Consider the following 24,123-nt stretch of genomic DNA (forward strand, 5'->3'; position numbering starts at 1 on the left):
CATGACACCTGCCCCAGACACGGGGCTGAGAGGTCTGTCTCTCCCAGCCTTTGTCCCTCCTCATCCACAGGGGGCCAGCACAGGGCGGTGGACAGAATGAGACCTGGTAACCTAAGAGAGCCTGGGGGGATGCCCACACACCCCTGTTCTTCCCTCCCTGTTCTGCAGGCTGAGGAGCAGACTCCACGGGAAGTAGGCAAAAGGCACATATATTTAAAAAAGTCCTTTACATATGTACATCAGAACTTGCTATAAATACATAGAAACCGCAGGTGCCACCCTGCCAGCTCCGCGGCCTGGGGCCTGGGAGAGGTGAGCAGGCAATAACTTAGGGGTCAGAGAAGGGCTAGGGGAGGGGGAATTGCATATATTAGCGGGGGTCTGCCCCACAGAGCCCCCGAGACGCGGGGCCCTGAGCACCTGGGGTTTCCTGAGTTTCTAGCTCTTGGGACCACCCAGTTTCACGGATTTTAAGGGTTTGGGCCCACTGAGCCCTTGTGGGTGCCCAGTCCCAGAGCAGCCACCCGGAGCCCCTTCCTACTTGGGAGGAGAGAGGCACGGAGAGGGCCCTGCCTCGCCCCGGCCCCCAGCTGTCCTGAGTGGGCCCCGCCAGGGCTGATAGGTGAGGGCCCGGGTCGGGCGCGGAAGGCACTGCGGCCGGGGCCTGGGGCTCCTCTGAGCAGTGGTCAGGCAAGGGCCCTGGTCCCCACTGCTGCTCCTAGGGGGGGAAACGGTCCCTGTGACCTTGGGCATGTTTCGCTTTAAGGCCTGTCAGAGAGGAGCCTGGGTGCCTGGGAAGGGTGGGCTGAACTGGATCACGCTCTGCCGCTCAGGACCGCCGCCCGCCGCGACCCCCGCCCCCGCGCCCTCCCCCAGCGCGCCCTCGGGGGGCGGCCCCGCGTGCAGCGAGCGCAGCATGTCCTCCAGCACCTCCTTGAAGTTGATGTCACAGCCCTGGTGCGCGAGGGCCGCAGGGTCCTGGGCGTCCGGGGCGCCCAGCGGCACCACGCCGGGGCCGGTGTCCAGGGGCAGCGGCGCCGAGAAGGAGAAGTGCGGGGGCGGCGGGAATGCCTCGGCCGGAGGGCTGTAGGTGAGGTCCAGCACCTCTCCGGGGCCGCAGGGAAGCGCCAGCGGCCGCGGTGTGGGCAGGACGGGGCAGCCCAGGGCGCGCGCCTGCCTGCGCTTCACGTCCGCATCCATCAGCCGCAGCTCCTGTAGCACGCGGCGCACGCAGCCCTCGGGGATCTTGATGCCTGCGGGCGGAGCGGCGGTGTCAGGGCCGGGGCCGGGGGCTCGGGCCTTCCTGGGGCGCCCACCGCCCACTCACCCACTTGCTTCTTCCTGTCCTTGGTCTTCAGCCGCACGATCTGCAGGTAGCTGCTGCTGCTGACGTCGGCCATGACGGCGGCGATGCGGCCCCACACGCGCAGCAGCGCGCCGCACAGCATGTAGTGGTGCCGCAGCCGCAGCCCCTGCAGGCAGTCCTTACCCTCCTGCGCCAGCCGGCAGTGCCGGTTCCTGCGAACGGGACGGGTAGGCTCAGGCGGGTCCCAGGGGCCCGCAGGCACCCCAGGTGCCCTGAGGTCTCCAGCCTCCTCTCAGAGTCTCGGGAGCCCCCGATCCCTGCCTGGGTCACTGCCATCTGCGGGTTTCCCCCGGTCCCCGGCCCGCGCTCACCAGGCGCTGTGGCTGCAGTGCGTCAGCGACAATGTGTAGCCACTCTCCCAGGGCTCCTTGGCCTCCTCCGCGGTGACCTGGGGACGCAAGACCGCATGAGCCTCGGCGGGGCCAGGGCCGGCAGCCCGAGGGAAAGCTGCGCCCCGCGGCCGCCTACCCGGTGGAACTTGCGGCGGAGGCTGTCCAGGGCCTCAAGCTGACTCTGCCGGCCGATATTGGGCTTGTACACCGTGAAGAGCTGGCCACGGTTCTGCTCCGCCAGCAGGCAGCTGGGCTTGTTACCGCGGACCTGCGGAGGAGGGTGTTGAGGCCGCGCTCAGGTCCGACCCCGTGGGCCCTCCTCTGGGCGGTGGTAACCCCGCCCGACCCCACCTTGTAGGAGAGGTAGAAGCCATCATAGGGGCCTGTTAGCTCCAGTGACTTGGCAAAGGCGTCCTCCCACTTCAGGCCGCGGTCCACGCTGATCTGCCACGCAAGGCGGGGGGGGGGGGGGGGGGGGGGGGGGAACACGTGTGAGTGTGGTGGGGGCAGGGTGGGCAGTGTGTGAGGGGCTGGGGGGCTTCCTGCTGACCTTGTAGAAGACCACCTGCCCGTCCTGCGGGTGCCCAGGAGCCAGGAACACCTGCTGGCTCTCCTCGTAGATCTCCTCGATGCCGGGAGCAAGGTCTAGGAGGGGTGGGTGGACGGTGAGTGGTGTCCGGGCCTGGGACTGCGGGCTGGGGCCAGGGTCAGTCCAGTGGCCAGGGTACACCCTAGAGACGACCCCCGGAGAGCACAGGGGAGGGTGTCCTGGAGCCTGGCCTGCCCTGGCCCATGTGTAGGGATGGTACACATGGGCCCCAGCCTGGCAACCGCTCAGGTCCTAGGTAACCCCAAGCAGGTTGTGGGGGGATTGTGGGAGTCTAGGGGCTGCTCAGGTGCTGGGTGACCCTGAGCAGGCTGTGGGGGATCGTGGGAGCCCGGTGGCCTGTGGTACTGCTCATGAGTGAAGTATCTGTGGTCCTGCCCCAACCCTCGTCTGGACACAGGGAAGTGATCCTGATGGACAGGCCTGGCCCCATGAGGCTGAAAGCACAGGCTCGCTGGCCTTTGGTTCACAATGACGTAACAGACACCCCGTGGAGCCTGGGGATGAGCATAGTGGGCAATGTGCACCAGCCTGACCACCGTCCACAGAGCTGCACGGCGATCCCACAAGCCCCGTGCCCGCGCCTGCCCAGGCCCACCCAGCACCCTTGCTCACCCAGAATGCACAGTGCTCCCATCAGCCCCCTGCCCACCTAGGCCCTCCCCATGCCCACCCACAATGCCCAGTGTTCCCACGAGCTCCGTGCCCACCCAGGATGCCCCGTGTTCCCCCGAGCCCCTCGCCCACGCCCACGAAGCCCCTGGTGCCCGTGCTCACCCAGGATGCCCATGTCGTATTTGCCCTCCCGCTTGTCCATCTCGATGAGGTGGTCGAAGGTGTCTGAGAAGTACTGGAACAGGGCGTTCTGCTTGTACACCTCCAACCCCAAGATGCGATTCAGGAACTTGGTGATGGAACAGTCTGACAGTGGAGGGAGCCAAGCCTCAGGCTGCGCTGGGAGTCCCCACTCCCCCCGTTGCTCCCCACGCGGGGCCAAGGTTGCACAAGACGAGACGGGAGCGTCTCTGGGCCTAGGTGTGGGGCACTCACCCTTCTCCACGTCCAGGCAGCCATTTCGGGACTCCCGGCCACCAATGCCCACGGACAGCAGGCCCTGCTTCATGTCTGCGGGGAGAGGGGCCTCACACGCTGGTCTTCCCAACCCTGCTCCCCCCCGCGAGGGCCCTAGCTCCTTTCCCAGAGACCAACCGCTCTCTGGGGGCCTGGGGAGCAGCTGAGGCCTAGGGCTAGGCCAGGGCTAGGAGTGGAGCCTTTTGCCTAACAGGAGTGAGAACAGCATGTTCTTGGGGAATAAATTCAAATCCCAGGCCCCTCAGCTGCCCCGGAAACACACCCGGTGGCTGCTGGGGGCCGCCCTGGCTCCCTTTGCCTTCACAGCCCCCTCTGTGCGTGTGGGGAGAGATCTCTCAACACACAACCGGCCTACAAACTCTGCTGCCCCAGCTGCTCTGGAGCCCCTGCCCCCCCAGGAAGACCCCCATGGGCCCAGCTTACCCCGGAAGAAGGTGGAGACCCCTCCGGGATATCCCTGGGGCACAGGTACTTTGTTCTCAGTCTGGCTCAGGATGGTGGTAAGGACACAGTGCAGGGCCCGGGTGCCATACTAGGGGGAGAGGGTGAGTGGGGAAGGAGGCCCTGGGAGGAAGCCGGCCTCCCCTGGACCCCTGCCTCCCTAGAACCCCACCCTTCCTTAGGCCCCTGGTCCCTACCCTCCCCTAGACTCCTAGACCCCACCTTCCTCAGCTCTCAGCCACCTCCTCCCCGAGGGTCCCAGACTAGGCCCTCCCCCAGACCCCTGGGCCCCACCTCCCCCAGCCCCCATCTACTCCCTCCCCTAGGCTCTTAGATTCAGCCCTCCCTAGACCCCAGGCCCTGCCTCCCCCAGCCCCGCCTTCCCTGCAGTACCTTGTTCTCAAAGTTGTACTTGCTGAGGTCACGGGACTCTGTGGCACGGCGGTCTCCATGGGTCAGGGCCCCCTGCAAGGGGTGGGGAAGGTCAGCGGTTGGTCACCTGGGGTCTGGCCTCTGGCCCCCCACAAAGCTTTGCAGAGCCTTCCTGGGCCTGTCCCTGGTTCTCAACCCAGCCCCCACCTGCTCACCAGACTCTCCAGGCGCTTGGCCACAATGGAGGCGAACCGGCGCTCCCCGGCCAGCTCCGAGATGAGGAAGACGTACTCTGGCGCAGAGACCTGGTTGGACCGGTGGGTGCGGCCTGGGGACAAAGGGGCTCTCAGGGTCCGGCCAGCTGGGGGCGGGGCCGAGACCACGTTGGGGGCGGGGCCAGGTAGCGCTGGGGGCGGGGCCGGACTCACCGAACTGCTGGATGGCGCGGTCGGCGCTCCAGGGCAGCTCCAAGGTCATGTGCACACGGCGCCGCTGGTTCTGGACGCGGCGGTCAGCTTGGAGGGAGACACCCGAGCTGGAGGCCTCCGAGATGATGGCCACGAGCTGGGGGGGAGGAAGGGACCGGGACGCGGTTGGTGCAAGGCCCGCCCCAACGCTGCCGCCGCCTCCTCACCCTCTCGGCCCCCGCTCCAGGTCACCAGGACGTCCAGGGGCAGCGAGAGGCCTGCGCGGCGCGGACACCACCCGTCACACGGCCACTCGCGCCCGCACCTGGCACACACACACTGGCAGAAGTGCGCGGGTCCGCAGTCCCCGGGGACCCTTGGGCCCCTCTGTGCCTCCTGGGTCCCGCGGGCCGCGCCCAGCGCACTGCGGCCCACACCTTCTCGCCGCTCATGAAGCGCTGCTTCTCCCTGAGGTTCACGTGGTCGATGGACAGACCCTGCTCTGCCCGCGACTCGAAGGCCACCGTCCCGTCGGGCCTGGACACCACGCGGCCTTTCCTGCCGGTCATCTGCGGCCGGGACAGGGACAAAAACCGGCCGTCAGTGTTGTGGCCTCGCAGGAGTCTGGCCACCCGTGTCTCAGCTTCCCTATGTCCCACAGTGGTCGTGGGCTCCCAGCTGTGGATGCAGCGGGGAGGGGGCCCTGGGAGAGGGAGAGGGGGACTGCTGGACCCAGGCGATGTGTGCCCGTCCAAGGCCTGGTATTATCAGCCAGCCAGCGCCACGGAGTGAAAAAGTGAAGCTGGGCAGGGAGGAGGCCGCAGAGCCAGGCCCAGGGGCTTGAGTCCTGGCCCCGGGCACCCCAGGGGTGCGTTCAGGCAGTGGTCTAAGCAGAGGCCAGCGCAGGCCAGGCTGGGGGATCTGGGGCTTAGAGGGATGGGGGAGTAAAGCCCTCCACAGGAGGTCGTCGCCTCCCTGGCCGAGCTGGACAGGACGCTGCTGCCCCCACCTCCCGCCGCCGGGCTCCCCGAAGGCCCCCTCCTCGCAGGGCCGCGGTGGATGCAGAGTGACCAGCAGGGGACACCAGAGCCACACAGAGCCCGGGTGAAGCCCCGCCCACTGCCCACGCCCCACCCACCACCTACTCCAGCTGCTGTCCCACCCACCTCCGCCACCCGCTGGGGACCGCCAAGCTGGTCGATGAGCTCGTCCAGGGTGTTGACTGGCAGCTCCCGGCCCAGCCGTCGTACTTTATCCAGCAGATCCTGCTTCAGTCGCTCCACCCGCTCCAGGACCCCGGGGCCATGCGGGTCTCTCTGAGGGAGGCACAGGGGTCCTAGGGAGGATGTGCAGGGTCAGGGCAGGACATGTCGGCTGCCTTCTAGGGCCCACCTAACTCAAGGCTGGCCCCTGCAGAGCAAGGACAAGGGGCCTGGGGCAGCCCTGAGGGACGGCAGGGTGGCAGGGAAGCCCAGCACCACTTTTCTGCGCTTGTCTCCCTGAGACCAGCTGAGGCAAAACTAAGCCTCCTATCGGGGACCAAACGCTGCGACCTCACTGCCTCCACAGGAGTAGGGACTGCCCAGCCCCGAGCCCCAGCTCTGCCTCTGACCCGTGGTGTAACCCGTGACCTCCCCTCTCTGGGCCTCAGTTTCCCCCAACTGTGAGTGGGCACCATAGCAGCAGCTAGGCTCCGGTGGGCTGGACTGAGGGCTACAACCTGGGGTAGGTGGTGACCACCAGGAGGCCGGGGGAGCCTCGCACTGGAATCCTGACCCACAGGTGCCTGGCCAGTCGGGCGAGCCCTCACCCCGGTCATCACTGGGGAGCCCGATGGCATCAACGATGACCACATCGTCATCCATCAGGGACTCGGGGGAGGAGTTGAAGTCACTGTCCAGGCCAGGGTCTGACTCTGTGCTGCTGTCATCGCTGATGCGGATGATGCCTGCCGCCTCGCACGCCAGCCGGGGGGCTTTGGCGCCGCGTCCCCGAGGTCGCCCTGCAGGGAAGGGCAGGGTCACCAAGGGCCAGACCACAGCAGGGTGGAGGAGCACGTGGAGGAGACGCAGCAGGACAGAGCAAGGCCAGTGGTCCGAGCTGGGGAGGTCCATCCGAGACCCCCTGCCTCTGGGCAGGCAGCTCAGCTGTTCTCCAGGGACACCCTCTTAGGAACCCTGTGCCCTGTGGCCAGGAGGGCGTGGTGTAAGGGGGCAATATTTTGTTTCATTTTGAGACACAGTCTCATTCTGTCGCCAGGGTGGAGTGCAGCGGCATCTCACTGTACTCTCTGCCTCCCGTGTTCAAGCGATTCTCCTGCCTCAGCCTCCTGGGTAGCTGGGATTACAGGCGTGCACCACCATGCCCGGCTAATTTTTGTATTTTTAGTAGAGACAGGTCTCACCATGTTGGCCAGGCTGGTCTTAAACTCCTGACCTCAGGTGATCCACCTACCTCAGCCTCCCAAAGTGCTGGGATTACAGGCGTGAGCCATTGTGCCTGGCAAAGAGGACAGTATTAATAAACCCACATCCGAGGTCCTTTCAGACCTGGCCAGTGTGGTGGATACGCAGGGTGCCTGGGGAGGCCACACACCAGACCTCAACAGGCAGCTCTAGGCTTCCCTGTGACAGCAGCCTGGGGGTTATCAATGGGCTCCTTAAGGGGCGGTGGAGACCCTGAAAATGGAAGGTAGGAGGGGGTGTGAGCAAGCAGTGGGGCTGGACCTCTGCACCCCTGGGTGGTCCTGGCTCAGCCCCTCAGGTATGGCTGTGTGGCCTTGGGTGAGCTACTTGGACTCTCTGAGACTCGCCACCTGCCGTCCCAGGGCTGATTATGGAGGAGGGAGAAAGCGGAGGGGCGGGAGTGGGTGGGGCCGTGGGGCGCGGGGCTTACGTTTCCGCTTGCTGCCCGCTCCTCTGTCCCGCTTTCTCTTGGTGGATGGAAAGTGCTTCTGAATGAGCGACAGGAACACACCTCTGAAAGTGAGATGCAGAGTTTATTCTCACACAAGGAGCTGAGGCCAGGTGGGGTTGCTCTCTGGAAGCTGGACGCACCCCTCGGTCCCTGTGGGGGTCCCGGAGAGGGCCGGTCCTGGGCAGAGGGTCTCCCGTGGGGAGTGGGCTGGGGAGGGCTGGGGGCTGCCTGTGAGCTCTCCTTTGGCCTGCTGGTGTCACAGGGCCACCTCAGCCCACCAGGCTTCCCCTGCTCTGAGGAATGTGGCCGGATATGATGATGGCTCCCAGGACGGGGGTAAGGGGTAGGGTGAGGGGGTAGCTAGGGGCTCCCGGCCAAGGGATACCAGGCACTGGGGAGCTCTGACCCCCAGGCAATGGGGGGAGCTGGGGGGCTGCCGTGACCCTCCTGGGGCATTCTCAACCCCCAGGGGAGAGGCTGAGGCTTCAGGGAGCTGGGAGGGCCAGCCCCTAAAATCCACAGCACCCTTGTTAAAGCGGCATGGGTGCAGGAAGCCTCCTTCTAAGACCACTGGAGACCGCGTCCCAAACCTTCCAGGCCCACCACGCCTGGGACCCACCCCCACGCCTCTGCTTTAGACCTGGAGCAGAGCTGAAGGTCTCTGCGGCCAAGGCTGGGGTCCCAGCAAAGCCCACCCAGCACCTCCTGCTGCCGGGGCCGAGGGGCAGGGCAGGCCGCAGGTGGCCACAAAGAGGGGTGGCCATGAGCGCAGGAATCCCGCAGTCCCATCTCCACCGTGACACTTACTCAGCGGCCGAGACAAAGCAGTCGAGGTGCCCATCATTCTCCCCCAGCACCTCCCGCGTGCGTGCCTCGCCTGTGGACTGCAGCCCGATGACCACACACTGTGGGACAGCAGAGGACTATGAGCCACCAGCCCTGCTATGACCACGCACTGTGGGATGGCAGAGGAACCAGCCAGGCCTCGGGTGACAGCCACATCCCTCACTCTGCCCCTGTGCTCGCCTCCCCAGGAGGGGCCCTGGCCCACCCACAACACACACTGCTGGGTGGGGGTCTGCCAGCTTCCTGTCTTGGGATGGTGAGCTGCCCACCATGTGATCACTGTCTGCACTCCAGTGTTCCGACACCCTGGCTGGCTCAGATTGGAAGATGGACATCCAAGCGTCTCTCACCCACCAGGGTGCAGCCCCTATCCACGCCTGGGGAGGGGCCAGGAAGGACCAGGAAGAAGAGTAGGCCCGCCCCTGCAGGCCTGGCCACCCTCAGCCCTCGAAGGCCGAAGGCCGCAGCCGCTCACCTTGTCTCGCGCCAGCTCCTCTCGGGCCAGCTCCACCAGCCGGCGCACCTTGGCGGCGATGCACAGATACTTGAAAAAGCGCTGGTGCGCCGACCAGAACTGGCCCCACAGGGACTTGCGCGACTCCAGGCCGATCCAGTCGGCCGCCTGCTGGAACACGTTCAGGGCCTCAGCCCACTGCAATGACACATGACACGGTGCCCCTGAGCTCTGGCTCCTGGCTCCCGGCCCAGGGCCCCGGCCCACCTGCCGCTAGCCCTGGGCAAAGCATCCCCACGCCTGGTGGAATTTAGGGCAGGATGGGGGTGCTGGGGGTGTGCACTGTAAGAGGCACCGCCTCTGCCTGTACGGTAAAAACCTGAAAAACCAAAACACCAGTGGTGGGGAAGCTGTGCTGCGAACGGCACAGACTCAGCGCCCGCGGCAAACAGGCTCAGCTCCTTCCAACTCGCAGCCATGCCTCTCGTTTTCCACCAGGGTCTCACCCAGGTGTGATCCCGTCCAGGGTACACTGGGCATGTCTGGGACCAGCGGTGGTCGTCAGGTTTGGGGTCTGGTCCTGGCATGGACTGGGTGGGCCGGGTTAGGGTGGCTGGGACTCTGGCCAGGGATATTGCTGCACACCCCAAAGTGCTCAGGACGGCCCTACTCCAGAGAGCAACCCGGCCCTGGGGGTTACGGGAGATGCTGGTTGTGTGACCTAAAGAAACCAGCGAACAGGCTGGACGCAGGGCCTCATGCCTGTAACCACAACACTTTGAAAGGCTGAGGCAGTCAGATCACCAGAGGTCGGGAGTTCAAGACCACTCAGCCTGACCAACATGGAGAAACCCTGTCTCTACTAAAAATACAAAATCAGCTGGGCGTGGTGACACCTGCCTATAATCCCGCTATGCGGGAGGCAGAGGCAGGAGGATTGCTTGAACCCAGTAGGTGGAGGTTGCGATGAGCCAAGATCATGCCATTGCACTCCAGCCTGGGCAACAAGAGTGGAAACTCCATCTCAAAAAAAAAGAAAGAAAAACAGCAGCAAACATACAGGGCTGTTGGGTTTGAGGAGGAGAAAACAGGACCTGTCCAAATACGGAGGGAATGCCCAAGCCACGTGGCCCACAGCAACGTGGATGCTGAACACAGCTATGAGCCATGGGCCAGGACCTGGAAGCGAAGGGCTTGGGCCACGGGAAGGGGAAGTGGTGGTCTGGCCACATTCCTCGTTATCACAGTCACATAAAAACCCCGGTGATGGCTGGGCACGCAGCTCACACCTGTAATCCCAGCACTTTGGGAGGCTGAGGCGGGCGGATCACTTGCAGTCAGGAGCTCGAGACCAGCCTGGCCAACATGGTAAAACACTGTTCTCTACTAAAAAAGTACACAAAATTAGCCAGGCGTGGTGGCGGGCACCTCTAGTCCCAGCTACTCGAGAGGCTGAGCGGGGAGAATCGCTTGAACCCAGGAGGCAGAGGTTGCAGCGAGCTGAGATCGTGCCACTGTATTCCAGCCTAGGTGACAGTGCGAGACTCTGTCTCAAAAAAACAAAAACAAAAAAAATCCCGTGACAGGACAGGGCGGGCCGTCACCTGATGAAGCCTGTGGCATCTTCAAGGCCATGGGGGCGCAATTTCACCTGGGAAATGCACAGGGGTCCCCGGGTGGGGAGTCCAGGCTCACCAGCAGGGCTGCGCGGTTGTACACGCGCTCGAAGGCTGGGGCCAGCGGGATCTCCTCGATGCGGAAGGTGACGCCAGGAGAAGCTGAGCTGGCGTGCGATGTACATGCCGCTGACCTTCATGTCCATGGCCACGATCTCCATAGCGCCCACGCCCCTGCGGATGGACACAGCCCCCATGAGCATGGCCAGAGCCGTGGGGATAGAGCCACTGGGGAGCGAGAGGCAGAGCCAGTTGCAGAGAGGGCAGGGTCAGCCAGAGCAGAGCCCCAGCGGCCAGAGACAGCTGGCAGCCAGCCCTGGCAGGGATGGGGCAGGAGGGGCTGCTGAGGGGCCGGCTTCCCTGGGAGTGCTGGGCAGCCCCAGGCAGAGAAACGAGTGATACACATTTAGCACCTCTGGGTGCCAAGAAAGTGCACGTGGCAGTGCCAGGCCTTGGGCTGATGGTCCTGGGGTCTCCGCCCCAACCCCCGCCACCCCTCCACGTGCGCAGGAAGGGCACTCACCTCTTCTCGATGGCGTGCAGGAACTCCTCAAAGTTCCGGAAGGGGGTGCCCTCGCCCCAGATACCTAAGCGGCTCATGTAGATCATATTCCGAGGCTCAGAAGCACCTGTGGAGGGAAGCTGCCATCAGCTCCCCAACCCAGGAGGGCCCAGGGGCCGGGTCAGGGGCCAACTAAGTAGGGACTGCCTGATGAGGGGCCCGCAGGGTTGGAACCATGGGCCTGGGGACAGCCAGCATGGCCTTGGGACAGGCGCAGAGATGCCCCAGTGTCTGAGGAGGAGCAGGGTGCAGACAGAGGCTGAGCATGTGTAGGGGATACCCCTTCCCGGGGACAGCCAGACAGACGTTGCTGTGGGTGGGTCACATGGGATCCGCACTGCCCCACCTGTGGCGCTGGCATAGACCACGCGGGCCAGGGGCAGCTTGTTCTGCAGGTCCAGCACGGCCTTGCCCATCTTGGTGGAGCCGGCGTTCTTGGCCTTGTGACACTCGTCGAACACGATCTGGGGCACGCGTGGGTTAAGGAGTGTTCTGGGCGACCCCAGGAGCCCGGGTCCTGACCACCCGAGATCCCACCTTCCTGGTGGGGGGCAAATGCCCATGCCGCTGAAAACTCCACAAGGGAAGCCCAGGTCGGAGTGACAGCCGGCTACCACGGGGGTCGGGCGGGCGGGCGGCCCCCACACAACCACTAGATTGATGTGGCCTGGGATGGTTCCTCCCAGAGTCTAACCACCACTCACGGAGGATGGGGCCTCTGGCGAGGAAGGGTGGGCTCCATAAATTGCAAGATGTTGCCATTGGAGGAGGGTACCTGGAACCTGTTTTTTGTTTGTTTTTTTGAGGCAGGGTCTCGCTCTGTCACCCTGGCTGGAATGCAGTGACACAATGTCAGTTCACTGCAAACTCTGCCGCTCGCGTTTAAGTGATTCTCCTGCTTCAGCCTCCCAAGTAGCTGGGACTACAGGTGGGTGCCACCACCGTAGCCGGCTAATTTTTGTAGTTTTGGTAGAGACGGGGTTGGCCGTTTGGTTGGCCAGACAGTCTCAAACTCCTGGGACCTCAAGTAACCTGCCCACCTCAGCCTCCCCAAGTGCTGGGATTACAGGTCTGAGCCACCATGCCCGGCCCTAATTCTTTTTTTTTTTTTTTTTTTTGAGACAAAGTCTCACTCTGTCACTAGGCTGGAGTGCAGTGGCGTGATCTCGGCTCACTGCAACCTCCGACTCCCTGGTTCAAGCAATTCTTCTGCCTCAGCCTCCTGAGTAGCTGGGATTACAGGCGTGCACCACCATGCCCAGCTAATTTTTTTTTTTTTTTTGAGATGGAGTCTCACTCTGTCACCCAGGCTGGAGTGCAGTAGCGCAATCTTGGCTCACTGTAGCCTCTGCCTCTTGGGTTCAAGCGATTCTCTTGCCTCAGCCTCCTGAGTAGCTGGGATTACAGGTGTGTGCCACCATGCCTGGGTAACTTTTGCATTTTCAGTAGAGATGGGGCTTCACCATATTGGCCAGGATGGTCTAGAACTCCCGACCCTATGATCCACCTGACTCGGCCTCCCACAGTGCTGGGATTACAGGCGTGAGCCACCACGCCCAGCCTCTCTGTTTTAATTCTTATTCTACAACTGAAATCATGGTGGCCCGTGTTAAAAAATGATGTTGGAGAACACTTATTCTATCTTACGGAATAAAGTCCTGCCTGCTTAGAAAACAATTATGTATCTACCTAAACTAGAAGAAGATCAGGTGTGGTGGCTCATGTCTATAATCCCAGCGCTTTGGGAGGCCGAGGAAGGAGGATGGCTTGAGCCCATGAGACTAGCCTGGGTAACATGGCCAAACCCCACCTCTACAAAAAATACAATAGTTAGGTGGGCATGGTGGCATGCACCTGTAATCCCAGCTGCTCAGAGGCTGAGGCAGGGGAAATCACTGAGCTCAGGAGGTTGAAGGTGCGGTGAGCCGACATCGCGCCACCGCACTCCAGCCTGGGGAACAATGAGACTCCGTGTCAAAAACAAACAAAAAAACTAGAAAACACTGAAAATTTTTTTTTTTTAGATGCAGTCTTGCTCTGCCGCCCAGGCTGAAGTGCGGTGGCGCAATCTCAGCTCACTGCAAGCTCCGCCTCCCGGGTTCACGCCATTCTCCTGCCTCAGCCTCCCGAGTAGCTGGGACTACAGGCGCCCGCCACCTCGCCCGGCTAATTTTTTGTATTTTTAGTAGAAGCGCAGTTTCACCATGTTTGTCAGGATGGTCTCGATCTCCTGACCTCATGATCTGCCCACCTCGGCCTCCCAAACTGTTGGGATTACAAGCCTGAGCCACCGCGCGTGGCCCCTTAATTTTTTTTTGTTTTAGACGAGACGCAGTCCTGCTCTGTCGCCCAGGCTGGAGTGCAGTGGCGCGATCTCGCTCACTGCCACCTCCGCCTCCCGGGTTCAAGTGATTTTCCTGACTCAGCCTCCCGGGTTGGCCAGGGTAGTCTCAAACTCCTGACCTTGTGACTCACCCGCCCTGGCTTCCCAAAGTGCTGGGATTACAAGCGTGAGCCACCTGGCCCGGCCATGTTCTTAATATTTTAAGACAAAAGAAAACAAGTTCCAGGAAAGCAGGCTGAGAAAGGAAAACTGGGAGAATACAAATTAAACGGCCGGCCCTGCCACCACACCACAGCTCAGGGAGGAGTGATCTCAGGGTTATCACTATTTCGTAGATTGTTGCACGCAGATTGTTCAGCCGGGTGCTGAAGACACCAGCAGTCTCTGACTCCCACCCCTCCTCTCCCACTCTTCCATCCTCCCCTCCCCTCTGACCCCCACCCTGCCCTCCTCTCCCCTGACTCCCACCCCTCCTCTCCCACTCCTCCATCCTCCCCTCCCCTCCGACCCCCATCTGGCCCTCCCCTCCCCTGACTGCCCCCAGCAGGATACGACGCCCTCGAAGGCCTCCCCACACCAGTCCAGGATCTGCCGGAGGCGTGTGCGGTGCTGGCCACCGGCCTGGCTCTCCCCAATCAGGGCGGAGTAGGTGGCAAAGAGGACGCCCTCTGAGGTAGTGGTGTCGCCGTACTTGATCTGGGGATGCACAAAGCAGGTGTGGGATGGGGCCCTAGCTCAGCAGGCTCTGGACCTGGGTCTGGGTCTCCCTATCTGTAGGAGGTGCTGAGCAGAGCCTGCCCTGGTTGCCAGCCCACCCAGTTGAGCGGCCCCCACCGTCCCCACCTTGCCCCTACTTTGCTGAGCACAGCCCCTACCTTGCTAAGCGCGTGCACCGCAATGCCCGTGGCTTCGATGTCCCGCAGGTCGCGCTCTGCGTCGTATTTGAGGTCGTTGGAGACGCTGAACCTGTGGGGTGGGGGCGTCAGGGGTGCCCACCCCTCCCCTTCACCCCTGCTACCGCCCCCCACCCCAGGCAGGGCCTCACCACAATGCCTTCTTCCGGCCACGCAGGTGGTTCTCCAGGATGACTCCAGCCACTGTCCGGCCTTTGCCCACGCCGGCCCCGTCACCGATGAGAAAGCCCGCGCGCTGCCCACTGGGGAGCAGGACCTCGTGTTGCTGTGGCCGGAGGGCAGACGTCAGGGCCTGGGGGTGCCAGCCCTGGCTCCTCCCCAGGGGCCTCGCAGACACAGGCTGGGCTGGGGTGGGGACACACGGTCACCTGGCAGGCGTAGGTGATGGCCTCTAACTGCAGGGCAGACAGGGCCCCACTGTTCGAGGGCAGGGCCAGGGTGTAGGTGATGTCTGGGGGCGGGACGCTGGACAGTGTGCTGGTCTCCACCACGCGGTCTGGGTGCTGCTTTCCAATCTTGGCTGGAGGGGCAGGGATGGACGCAAGGTAAAGGGTGTGGTCAAGGGGCGACCAGGGCCGGTTATGGCCGGCTGGGTGGGTCTGGGGCATGGCCAGAGCTGGTGGGGCAGTTTGGGGGCATGGCCAGGACCTGCTGGGCAGGTCAAGGGAGTGGCCAGGGATGCCTGGGTGGCGGGGTGGTCAGGGCGGGCTGGGTCGGGGGCGGCCACGGCCTGCTGGGTTGGTTGGGGGCGTGGCCAGCGGCTTGCAGGAGGGGCAAATGCATGAAAATCCTCCCAGTGCCTCTCAGGTTCCTTCTCACTTCTCCCTGCTGTGAACCCCGGTTTTGTGTAAGCCTGGATTATAGAACCTCTCCCCACGGTTCTCCGGCCCTCCCTGAAATTCCATATTCCCGCTGTGGGCTGTGCGGGCGGTGGTCACCTGCAGGGTTTCAGTCCCACAAAAGGGTCTGAACCTGTCCCAGGGCCTGGTGCAGCCGGGCCACTCACACTTGGATGGCACGTAGTCAGCGTAGGTCTCCGTGTGCCCCAGCTCCTCTGCCTCCTCCTCCTCAGCCTCGTCCTCCTCCTCTGGCTGGTTCTGCACACTCTGCTCCTGTGTGTGTGGAGGGAGCTCAGCAGAGACTGCAGGCCCAAGTGGCTGTGGGCACTGGGCTCCCCCAGGGGCAGGGGCCAGGCTGACCATGGGCAGCTGAGTGGGAGATGGCTCCCAGGGGTGGGAGATGGCTCTGTCTGCCCCTGTAGCAAGGTGCTCCCCAGGGCCTCTGTCTCCTCAGATGTCTCCTCTGCACTCCCAGATTCTAGGCTGGCCAAGGGCTCCCCACACTGGAGGTGCCTGTGCTGAGCCCTCTCCTTAGGTCCCATGAGAGGGCAGGGTAGGGAGCCCTCGGCTGGGCCCAGCTCACCTGGTAGCTGACGAGAAGTGGGGTGCTGTGGGAGGGCAGAAAGTCCTCGAAGCCTGCAAATGGTCTGCTGAGCTGGAACAGCTGGAAGGGGAGCAGGATGTCGGCCCGGGCCAGACGGGACAGGTCACAGTTGGCGGGCCCTCGCAGCCTGGCCACCAGAGGGAGGCTCCCCACTGCCCCGTCCTCGCTCCCCAGGGCCCTGGGTCTTGCTCTCCTGCTGTTCTCAAGGTGACCCTGGTGCCTCCCAAGCCTCCCCAGTGGGCACCTCCCTGGGGCTTAAGGCTCACTCCTCCTGGCCAGCACCTGGCTGCCTTCCCACTGATGCCTGGTGCGCCTGCCTGGAGTGCCCGGGAGGAAGGTGCCCGGCTAGTTCTGACAGACAGCAGAGCTTGGTCCCGCGGGAGCTGGCGGGAAGGCTGTGGACGGGGGTCTGATGGGAGTGACCCATGTGGACGGGGATCTGACAGGAGTGACTCACTGTGTGCAGTGCAGGAGGCCCTCGGGTCTGGGGGACAAGGGGTTGGGCGCTCCATGTTGAGAGGGAAGAGGAGACAGAGGCAGTGGGCGCGGGCGGGCCTGGGCCTTGTGCCTCACCCGATGGCTCCCAGTACTCAGGGTGGGTAGCCCGGGGCTGCCTTGCACTCCCCAAGGACCCCCATGGGTGCAGTCCCCGCGGCCTCTGGAGGAGAGCAGCTCCCCTGTGAAGGATGGGGGAGGACGCCTGCCACTGTGGTGACCAGAGGATACGTCCCATCACGGCCCCCTCTTGGGAGAAACACTGCCCACAGCCTCATGCAGATTCACCAGGATGGACAGTTGGCACTGTCCTCGGGGAGCTGACCCCAGGCCTGGGCAGCCAGGTGTGCCAGGCCTCTGGATGAGTCCATGGCCCACCCTGGGATCTCCGAACTGACTGGGCATGTAAAGCCTGTGAATGGGCAAGTCAGAGGGTGGTGCGGCCTGTCATGCCCGCTGTCCAGACCCCAACACTGAGACAGGGTGGACCCCGGGACGGATGGCTGGGGGATGGCAGGTCCAAACTAGGGTCTATGTGATTCTGGAATATACCCACTCTTAAAAAGCAAAAATCCCAATGGCAATATGAGCCATAAAAAATGTGAGTGTGGGCAGGGTAGAGTGGCTCATGCCTGCAAATCCCAGCACTTTGGGAGGCCAAGGCCTCCCAGAGTGGAGGTCAGGATTTCAAGACCAGCCTGGCCAACATGCTGATACCCTGTCTCTATTAAAGATAGCAAAAAAAAAAAAAAAAAAAAAAATTAGCCAGGCATGGTGGCTCACGCCTGTAATCCCAGCACCTTGGGAGGTCGAGGCGGTGGATCACGAGGTCAGGAGATCGAGACCATCCTGGCTAACATAGTGAAACAAAAAATATAAAAAATTAGCCAGGCGTGGTGGTGGGTGGCTGTAATCCCAGCATTTTGGGAGGCTGAGGCAGGCGGATCATCTGAGGTCGGGAGTTCAAGACCAGCCTGACCAACATGGAGAAACCCCGTCTCTACTAAAAGCACAAAATTAGCCAGGCGTGGTGGTGCATGCCTGTAATCCCAGCTACTAGGGAGGCTGAGGCAGGGGAACTGCTTGACCCTGGCAGGCAGAGGGTGCAGTGAGCTGGGATTGTGCCACTGCACTCCAGCCTGGGTGACAGAGTGAGACTCTGTCTCAAAATAAATAAATAAATAAAGATACAAAATTAGCCGGGTGTGGTGGTGCATGTCTGTAATCTCAGCTACTTGGGAGGCTGAGGCAGGAGAATCACCTGAACCCAGGAGGCGGAGGTTGCAGTGAGCTGAAATCGCACCATTGCCCTCCAGCCTGGACAACAAGAGCGAGACTCCATCTCAAAAAAAAAAAAGAAAAAAAAGTGAGTGTGGAGAACTGGAAAGGGGAGAATCCAGGCCGGGTGTGTGGCTCAGGCCTGTAATCCCAGCACAGTGGGAGACAGAGGCAGAACGGGCGAGATCTTTTGAGGTCCGGGTTCCAGACCAGCTTAGGCAACATGGCAAAACCCTGTCTCTACAAAAAATACAAAAATTAGCCGGGCGTGGTATCGCATGCCTGTGGTCCCAGCTACTTGTGAGGCTGAGGCAAGAGGATCGCTTAAGCCCAGAAGGTCGAGGTTGAAAGGGGCTGAGATTGCGCCACTGTACTCCAGCCTGGGTGACAGAGTGAGATCCTGTCTCAAACAATAAATAAATAAATAAAAAACAGCACCTCTTCTAGGCCTGGTCCCCCACTTCAACCTCAACATCCTGAGACGGGTGAGGTTTCTGCCCAAGCCTGCCTGAGCCTGGGCCAGGTTCTCAGCAGTGTGTGGGAACCACATAGCTACTGATGCTCATAAACTGACTTCCACAGCTTCTGCATTTTCTAACACTAGGAACACTCGTGAAGGTTTTCAAAAAAAGTGGAAGCATGGCACAGGAAGGTTAGAAACCTCTACTCAGTGCCCTCTCCTTTTTTTTTTTTTTTTTTTTAATTAACAAAACACAAACAAACAGATGCCACACGGGTTCCTGGAAGGCTGAGTCACCATTCCTGGTGGGGCTGGCGGGGCATTGGGTTTCAGATGTCCTCCTGCTGTCCACAGCAGGCCGGTCAGGCCCTGGTTTCTTTCCTCCTGCCCTGCCGAGGACCTGTGAGCTAGCTGGGAGGGCATGGGCCCCAGGCTGGGTGAAATGCCCCAGAGGGACCAGGCCTGAGCTGCCCACCGTGGCTGCAGGGTGCTCTGATGCTTCCTGCCCTGGCCCCCAAGCCCGTGAGTTCTGCTGCCCAGGTTGCACCCTTCCTGAGGGCCCGGAAGAGCGGCCTATGGGTGTGAGCCCAGCAGCGTGCCAGGAGCGTGGGGAGGCTGGTGTGGGCCCTCACCGGAAGGCGCGGAGCCCCAGACATATGTCCAACGTCTGCTCCCAAAGTCTAGAAGTTTCTCTCCTGGACAGGCCTGGATGGGGGAAGGGACTCCCCAGGCCTGGCTCCCAGCCACGCCTCCCTCACAGGACACCTCCACTGCGTGGTACTGGGCACGGCTAGAGGTTGGGCCCAAAAAACCTGGGGGCCCTGGTGCCCTACAACCCCTGCTCTAGGCCTGGCCCACCCAGGTCCTCCAGGACCTTCTTGGAGGCAAACCCTAGCCCCTTAGCCCCCCAGGATAACGTCCAACTCCCCACCCTGGGACAGGATTCTGCCAACCTCGCCCTCTCAGCTCCCACCTAGTGGGGACACGGCCACTGCTGACCCAGGGCACCATGGGGCAGGCAGCCACCACAGGTTCCTCCTGTCCAAGCATTCCTCTGCCCGGACAGCCACGTTGCCTGGGCCCGCTGGGCACTGCCTCTCCAGGGGGCCCTCCCTGACCACGCTTCTCTGTCCTGTCACCTTCCTGTGCTTCTCTAGACCAGGGACTCCCTGGTGCGGTGGACGTGGGGCCGGGTCCCTCGCGGGTGGAGCCATACTGGGCACTGCAGGGCGCTGGGCAGCATCCTGGCCCCCCTCAACTCCATGTCAGGAGCCCCCCCAAGATGTGGTAGCCACAGATGTCCTGGACATCGCCTTCTCCTATTCAGGACACGAGAGGACCGTCACCTAACCACCTCATCCATGGCCATGGCCATGGATGGCGCCGACAGTGACAGGACAGCCAGCGGTACGCAGAGTGGGGGAGACTGAGACCTCGCTGGACCCTGTGGGTCCTGGGCTGGGGAGGCCATGTTGGTGGGTCAGGGCTGTCGGGGGGTGCCGGGCGCACTGACCTTGTCGTGGGTGGAGGGGGCAGGGTTCTCGTCCCAGATGGTGGACACCTGGTTGAGGCTGTCGGCCGGCAGGAAGTCGGGCGTGTCCACGATGTCCGACAGGGAGTCCACAGACGAGGAGAAGATGGAGATGTTGGAGACGTCCTCAAAATACGAGGAATCCTGAAAGACAAGGCCAGGCCTGGTGAGGTGGGTACAGGAGACACCACTGCCCTCCACACACTGGAGCAGGTGGGGACAGGAGACACCACGGCCCCTCCACGCACTGGAGCACGTGGGGACGGGAGACACCAAGGCCCCTCCACGCACTGGAGCACGTGGGGACGGGAGACACCAAGGCCCCTCCACGCACTGGAGCACGTGGGGACGGGAGACGCCACGGCCCCTCCACGCACTGGAGCACGTGGGGACGGAAGACGCCACGGCCCCTCCACGCACTGGAGCACGTGGGGACGGGAGACGCCACGGCCCCTCCATGCACTGGAGCACGTGGGGACGGAAGACACCACGGCCCTCCCGGGTTCAAGCAATTCTCCTGCTTCATCCTCCCAAGAAGCTGGGATTACAGGTGTGTGACACCATGCCCAGCTAATTTTTTTGTATTTTTACTAGAGACGGGGTTTCACCATGTTGGCCAGCCTGGTTTTGAACTCCTGACCTCAAGTGATCCGCCTGCCTCGGCATCCAAAAGTGTTGGGATTACAGGCGTGAGCCACCATATGACAGAGCAAGAGAGCGAGACTCCGTCTCAGAAAAGAAAAAAAGGAATAAAGCAATGGGTGAGAAACACCAGCCCTCAGGGCCATGCAGGATGGCGTCCGATTTCTGCAGCACCTGAAAGGCAGCGATTCTGCAGGAACTCTGAGCAGCTCGGGGCTGGGGTAAGCCTGGTGCCATGCCCTGTGTGGGAGGCAGCCATGCGCAGAGGCAGGGCTCGCTATGGGGATCACACACACACACGCACTGCCCAGTAGAGAAGATGTATGTGCATCATTTCTTTTTTTTGAGACAGAGTCTCGCACTGTCGCCGGGGCTGGAGTGCTGTGGCACAATCTCGTCTCACTGCAACCTCTGCCTCCCCGGTTTAAGCGATTCTCCTGCCTCAGTGTCCCGAGTAGCTGGGTTTACAGGTGTGCACCCCTGTGCCACCTAATTTGGAATTTTTATTTATTTATTTATTTTTTGAGATAGAGTCTCACTCTCTCCCCCAGGCTGGAGTGCAGTGGCACAGTCCCGGCTCACTGCACTCCGCCAGGAGTGCGCCACCACGCCCAGCTAAGTTTTGTATTTTTAGTAGAGATGGGGTTTCACCATGTTGGCCAAGCTGGTCTGAAACTCCTGACCTCAGGTGATCCACCTGCCTTGGCCTCCCAAAGTGCTAGGATTACAGGCATAAGCCATCGTGCCTGGCCTAATTCTGTATTTTCAGTAGAGATGGAGTTTCTCCATGTTGGTCAGGCTGGTCTCGAACTCCTGGTCTCAAGTGATCCGTCCACCTTGGCCTCCCAAAGTGCTGGGATTATACGCATGAGCCACCATGCCCAGCCACATATGATGTCTCACGTCTGTAATCCCAGCACTTAGAGGCCAAGGCGGAAGATCGCTTGAGCCCAGGAGTTCAAGATCAGCCTGGACAATATGGCGAAACCCCATTTCTACTCAAAATACAAAAATTAGCTGGGTGTGGTGGCTCACACCTGTAATCCCAGCACTCTGAGAAGTCAAGGTGGGCAGATCACCTGAGGTCAGGAGTTCAAGACCAGCCTGACCAATATGGTAAAACCCTGTCTTTATGAAAAACACAAAAATTAGCTGGGCATAGTGGTGGGTGCCTGCAATCCCAGCTACTCAGGAGGCTGAGGCAGGAGAATGACTTGAACCCCGGAGGCGGAGGTTGCAGTGGGCTGAGATCGTGCCATTGCACTCCAGCCTGGGTGACAGAGCAAGACTCCATCTCAAGAAAAACAAAGAAAAAAATCAGGCATGTCAAGGGGGCGCTGTCTCTCCCTGGGAGCTGTGAGCTCCGTCCCCCTCACCTTGCTCAGCTTTGTCCACTGCCCACCCTGTCAGACCCAAGCACCCGGGTACTGATCACTAGGGACATTCAGGAACCTGCCCCCAAACAAAGACCCCACAGCACCCCCCAGGACAGAGGTATTCACGCTGCCCACCTAAGGCCCCGGGCCAGGTAGGGTGCAGCCTGCCACCCCAGGCAGGGTAGGAGCAGCCCACCTCCCAGAGCCTCTGGAGGCCCCGATCGGCAGGGGTGGGGAGCAGTTCCCCTACTGAGCCCCACAAGGACCCTCTGAACACCGCCTACCCAGGTTGCAGAGGACCTGGTCACGCTGACCTGTAGCCCGGACCCTCCGTGGAAGCATTTCCTGGGCAAGGTCAGGGATCCCTGGGTTGGTCGAGGCCCCAGCCAGGAGCGGGGGTAAGTTGCTAACGGGCCCAGAGCAGCCCAGGCCTTGGTGGTGCAGGGAGCGCAGGCAGAGCGGAGGGGAGCTCCCCTGACCCAAATGCGTGGGCCACACAGCGAGTCCTTCCCCGGAGCTCAGCGTGGAAAGAGGGAAAGGACCTCAGGCGGACACACCCGCCCCATGCCCTCACCAGGTGCCCTCTGCCCAAGAAGACAGGACAACAGAGCCCTCCCGCCCAAGGTCCTCCTCCCAAAACTCCTGCCCCAGTCTGAGGAAACACCAGCCCGACTACTCCAGGCCGTCCACACCACCTGACCAGCCGCAGGACCACCCAGTGCATCTGAAACACGGGTCTTGAGAAACCGTCACAGCCCAGAGGGGCCTGAGAAGATGCATAAACACCACGTGGGGCCCTGGGCAGGAAAGGACATAGGGGAAACTGAGGAAATCCAAGCAAAGCGTGGGCCGCGGGAGTTAACGGTGGCGTATCATGTTGGTTTATCAGCTGTGACAGCCACAGACGGGAGACAGAATAGCAGGGAGCCTGGGAGTGGGGACGTGGGGACTCTCTGCACTGTCCAGGCAGCTTTTCTGTCACTCTAAAACAGTTTGAAAAGTTAAAGTCAAGTCGGGCGTGGTGGCTCACGTCTGCTACTCAGCAGGCTGAGGCAGGAGGATCGCTTGAGCCCAGGTGGTCGAGGCTGCAGTGAGCTATAATTGCGCCTCCGCACGCCAGCCTGGGAGACAGAACGAGACCCTATCTCAAAAAAAAAAAAAAGTCAAGTCGAGCAGGGCGTAGTGGCTCACGCCTGTAATCCTAGAGGAGCCAAGGTGAATGGATCACTTGAGCCCAGCAGTTCAAGACCAGCCTGAGCCACACAGCAAGACCCCATCTCCACAAAAAATGTAAAAGTTAGCTGGGCATAGTAGCACGTGCCTGTAGTCCCAGCTACTCAGGAGGCCGAGATGGGAGGATTGCTTGAACCCATTCGGTGGAGGTTGCAGGGAGCTGAGATGGTGCCACTGCACACCAGCCTGGGTGATAGAGCAAGTCCCTGTTCCCCAAAAAATAAACAAAAGTGGAAGTCTAATAATGAGTGGGTGCTTGCAGCTTTCAGGCTCCAAGAACGCAGCCTCGAGGCCCTGCCCTGCTCCCCGTCTGGTCCTTCCCAGCACAGGACATCCAGCCAGGTGCATGAGCCCTCTAAGCCTTCACCTTTAGCAGGTGCCCTCAGTGATTAGGGACAGAGGGAGACAGGGCTCCCAGGGCTGGCCCTGTTCACATGTGGGAAGCTGAACGGAGCCAGGCCAGCTCCCCTCATAGCGGCTCCGTCCTCTGCCCACATCTGGATTTGACTCCGAGCAGCCACCAGCTGACCTCAGAGACAGCCCAAGTCCCACCCGTGCCTGTGTGTCCCTCCATGGCCCCTCCAGGCCGGCCCAGGCTCCTGCATCCTCCACCACATGCCCCACCCACCCTTCAGCCTCAGCTCAGCCCACCTAGTGCCTCCCCGGGGAACCCGGGCCCCTTTGTAGTCTGCACCAAGGCCCCTCGGAGGTGACATTTGCACCCCTCACCGCCAGCGCCCAGTTCTGGGGCCCCAGGGAGGGCCAGGGCTGCCTGCTGTGGTTCCTGTCTCTGCAGCATTTCAGGAGCCCTGGGTTGAGGCGGGGAGCTGGCAGGACCTGGCTCTGCCCCATTCAAGTGCAGCAAATACAGCTCCTCCTGCCCTGGGCAGCCAACTCCAGACCTGACTCCAGAACTGACTCCAGACCTGGTGTGCTGCCCTCGTCCTGTGCTCCAGGACCCATGGGGAACCACAGAGCCACAGGGATTTGCCCGCCTGCGCCACCAGAGTCAGCCCTGACCAGGCCCACCCACCCCCGCTCCCTGTGAGGGCCCCATGAGACACCCAGAGCCCCTCCACCTGAGGCTTCTCTAGAGGAAAGCCAGGGGGCCCTATCCCAGGGGCAGAAGGAGGGGGATGCAGCCCTCCCGACAGCCAATGCCACTGTCACTGAGGGCCGGATCCGGGCTGAGCCCGAGTCCCCCACTCCGCTCGGGTCCCCCAGCCTACGCACAGGGCGCCGCTCCCAGCCCCAAGTCCTAAATCTCTGCCTCGGAACCTTCCGGCAGATTCCCTCTTGCTGCCAGAAGAGACGGACGGGGCGGGATGGGGATTTT

The 24,123-nt window shown here is 61.9% G+C and overlaps 2 protein-coding genes across 2 annotated transcripts in view; one reads left to right on the top strand and one right to left on the bottom strand.

The window, feature by feature from the left end:
* The window catches only part of MIER2 (MIER family member 2), a 993,207-nt gene that overhangs the window by 200,719 nt on the left and 768,365 nt on the right, over nucleotides 1-24,123 (top strand). The gene's annotated exons all lie outside the window — the stretch shown is intronic.
* SBNO2 (strawberry notch homolog 2) overlaps nucleotides 190-24,123 on the bottom strand; it is a 66,015-nt gene continuing 42,081 nt past the window's right edge. Inside the window, 29 exon segments of the mRNA XM_030935015.1 lie at nucleotides 190-1,253; nucleotides 1,328-1,518; nucleotides 1,678-1,754; nucleotides 1,835-1,966; nucleotides 2,050-2,142; nucleotides 2,249-2,343; nucleotides 3,083-3,226; nucleotides 3,356-3,430; nucleotides 3,821-3,929; nucleotides 4,232-4,303; nucleotides 4,426-4,538; nucleotides 4,639-4,774; nucleotides 5,055-5,186; nucleotides 5,784-5,953; nucleotides 6,428-6,619; nucleotides 7,513-7,595; nucleotides 8,341-8,438; nucleotides 8,855-9,031; nucleotides 10,529-10,603; nucleotides 10,605-10,683; nucleotides 11,033-11,138; nucleotides 11,418-11,535; nucleotides 13,968-14,111; nucleotides 14,291-14,381; nucleotides 14,461-14,594; nucleotides 14,698-14,849; nucleotides 15,336-15,441; nucleotides 15,752-15,832; nucleotides 19,519-19,680. Coding sequence (XP_030790875.1) covers nucleotides 772-1,253; nucleotides 1,328-1,518; nucleotides 1,678-1,754; nucleotides 1,835-1,966; nucleotides 2,050-2,142; nucleotides 2,249-2,343; nucleotides 3,083-3,226; nucleotides 3,356-3,430; nucleotides 3,821-3,929; nucleotides 4,232-4,303; nucleotides 4,426-4,538; nucleotides 4,639-4,774; nucleotides 5,055-5,186; nucleotides 5,784-5,953; nucleotides 6,428-6,619; nucleotides 7,513-7,595; nucleotides 8,341-8,438; nucleotides 8,855-9,031; nucleotides 10,529-10,603; nucleotides 10,605-10,683; nucleotides 11,033-11,138; nucleotides 11,418-11,535; nucleotides 13,968-14,111; nucleotides 14,291-14,381; nucleotides 14,461-14,594; nucleotides 14,698-14,849; nucleotides 15,336-15,441; nucleotides 15,752-15,832; nucleotides 19,519-19,680 — 3,819 coding nt within the window. The 3' untranslated portion in view covers nucleotides 190-771.

The sequence above is a fragment of the Rhinopithecus roxellana genome, chromosome 8, assembly GCF_007565055.1.
Source record: "Rhinopithecus roxellana isolate Shanxi Qingling chromosome 8, ASM756505v1, whole genome shotgun sequence".
In the NCBI taxonomy this organism is placed as follows: domain Eukaryota; kingdom Metazoa; phylum Chordata; class Mammalia; order Primates; family Cercopithecidae; genus Rhinopithecus; species Rhinopithecus roxellana.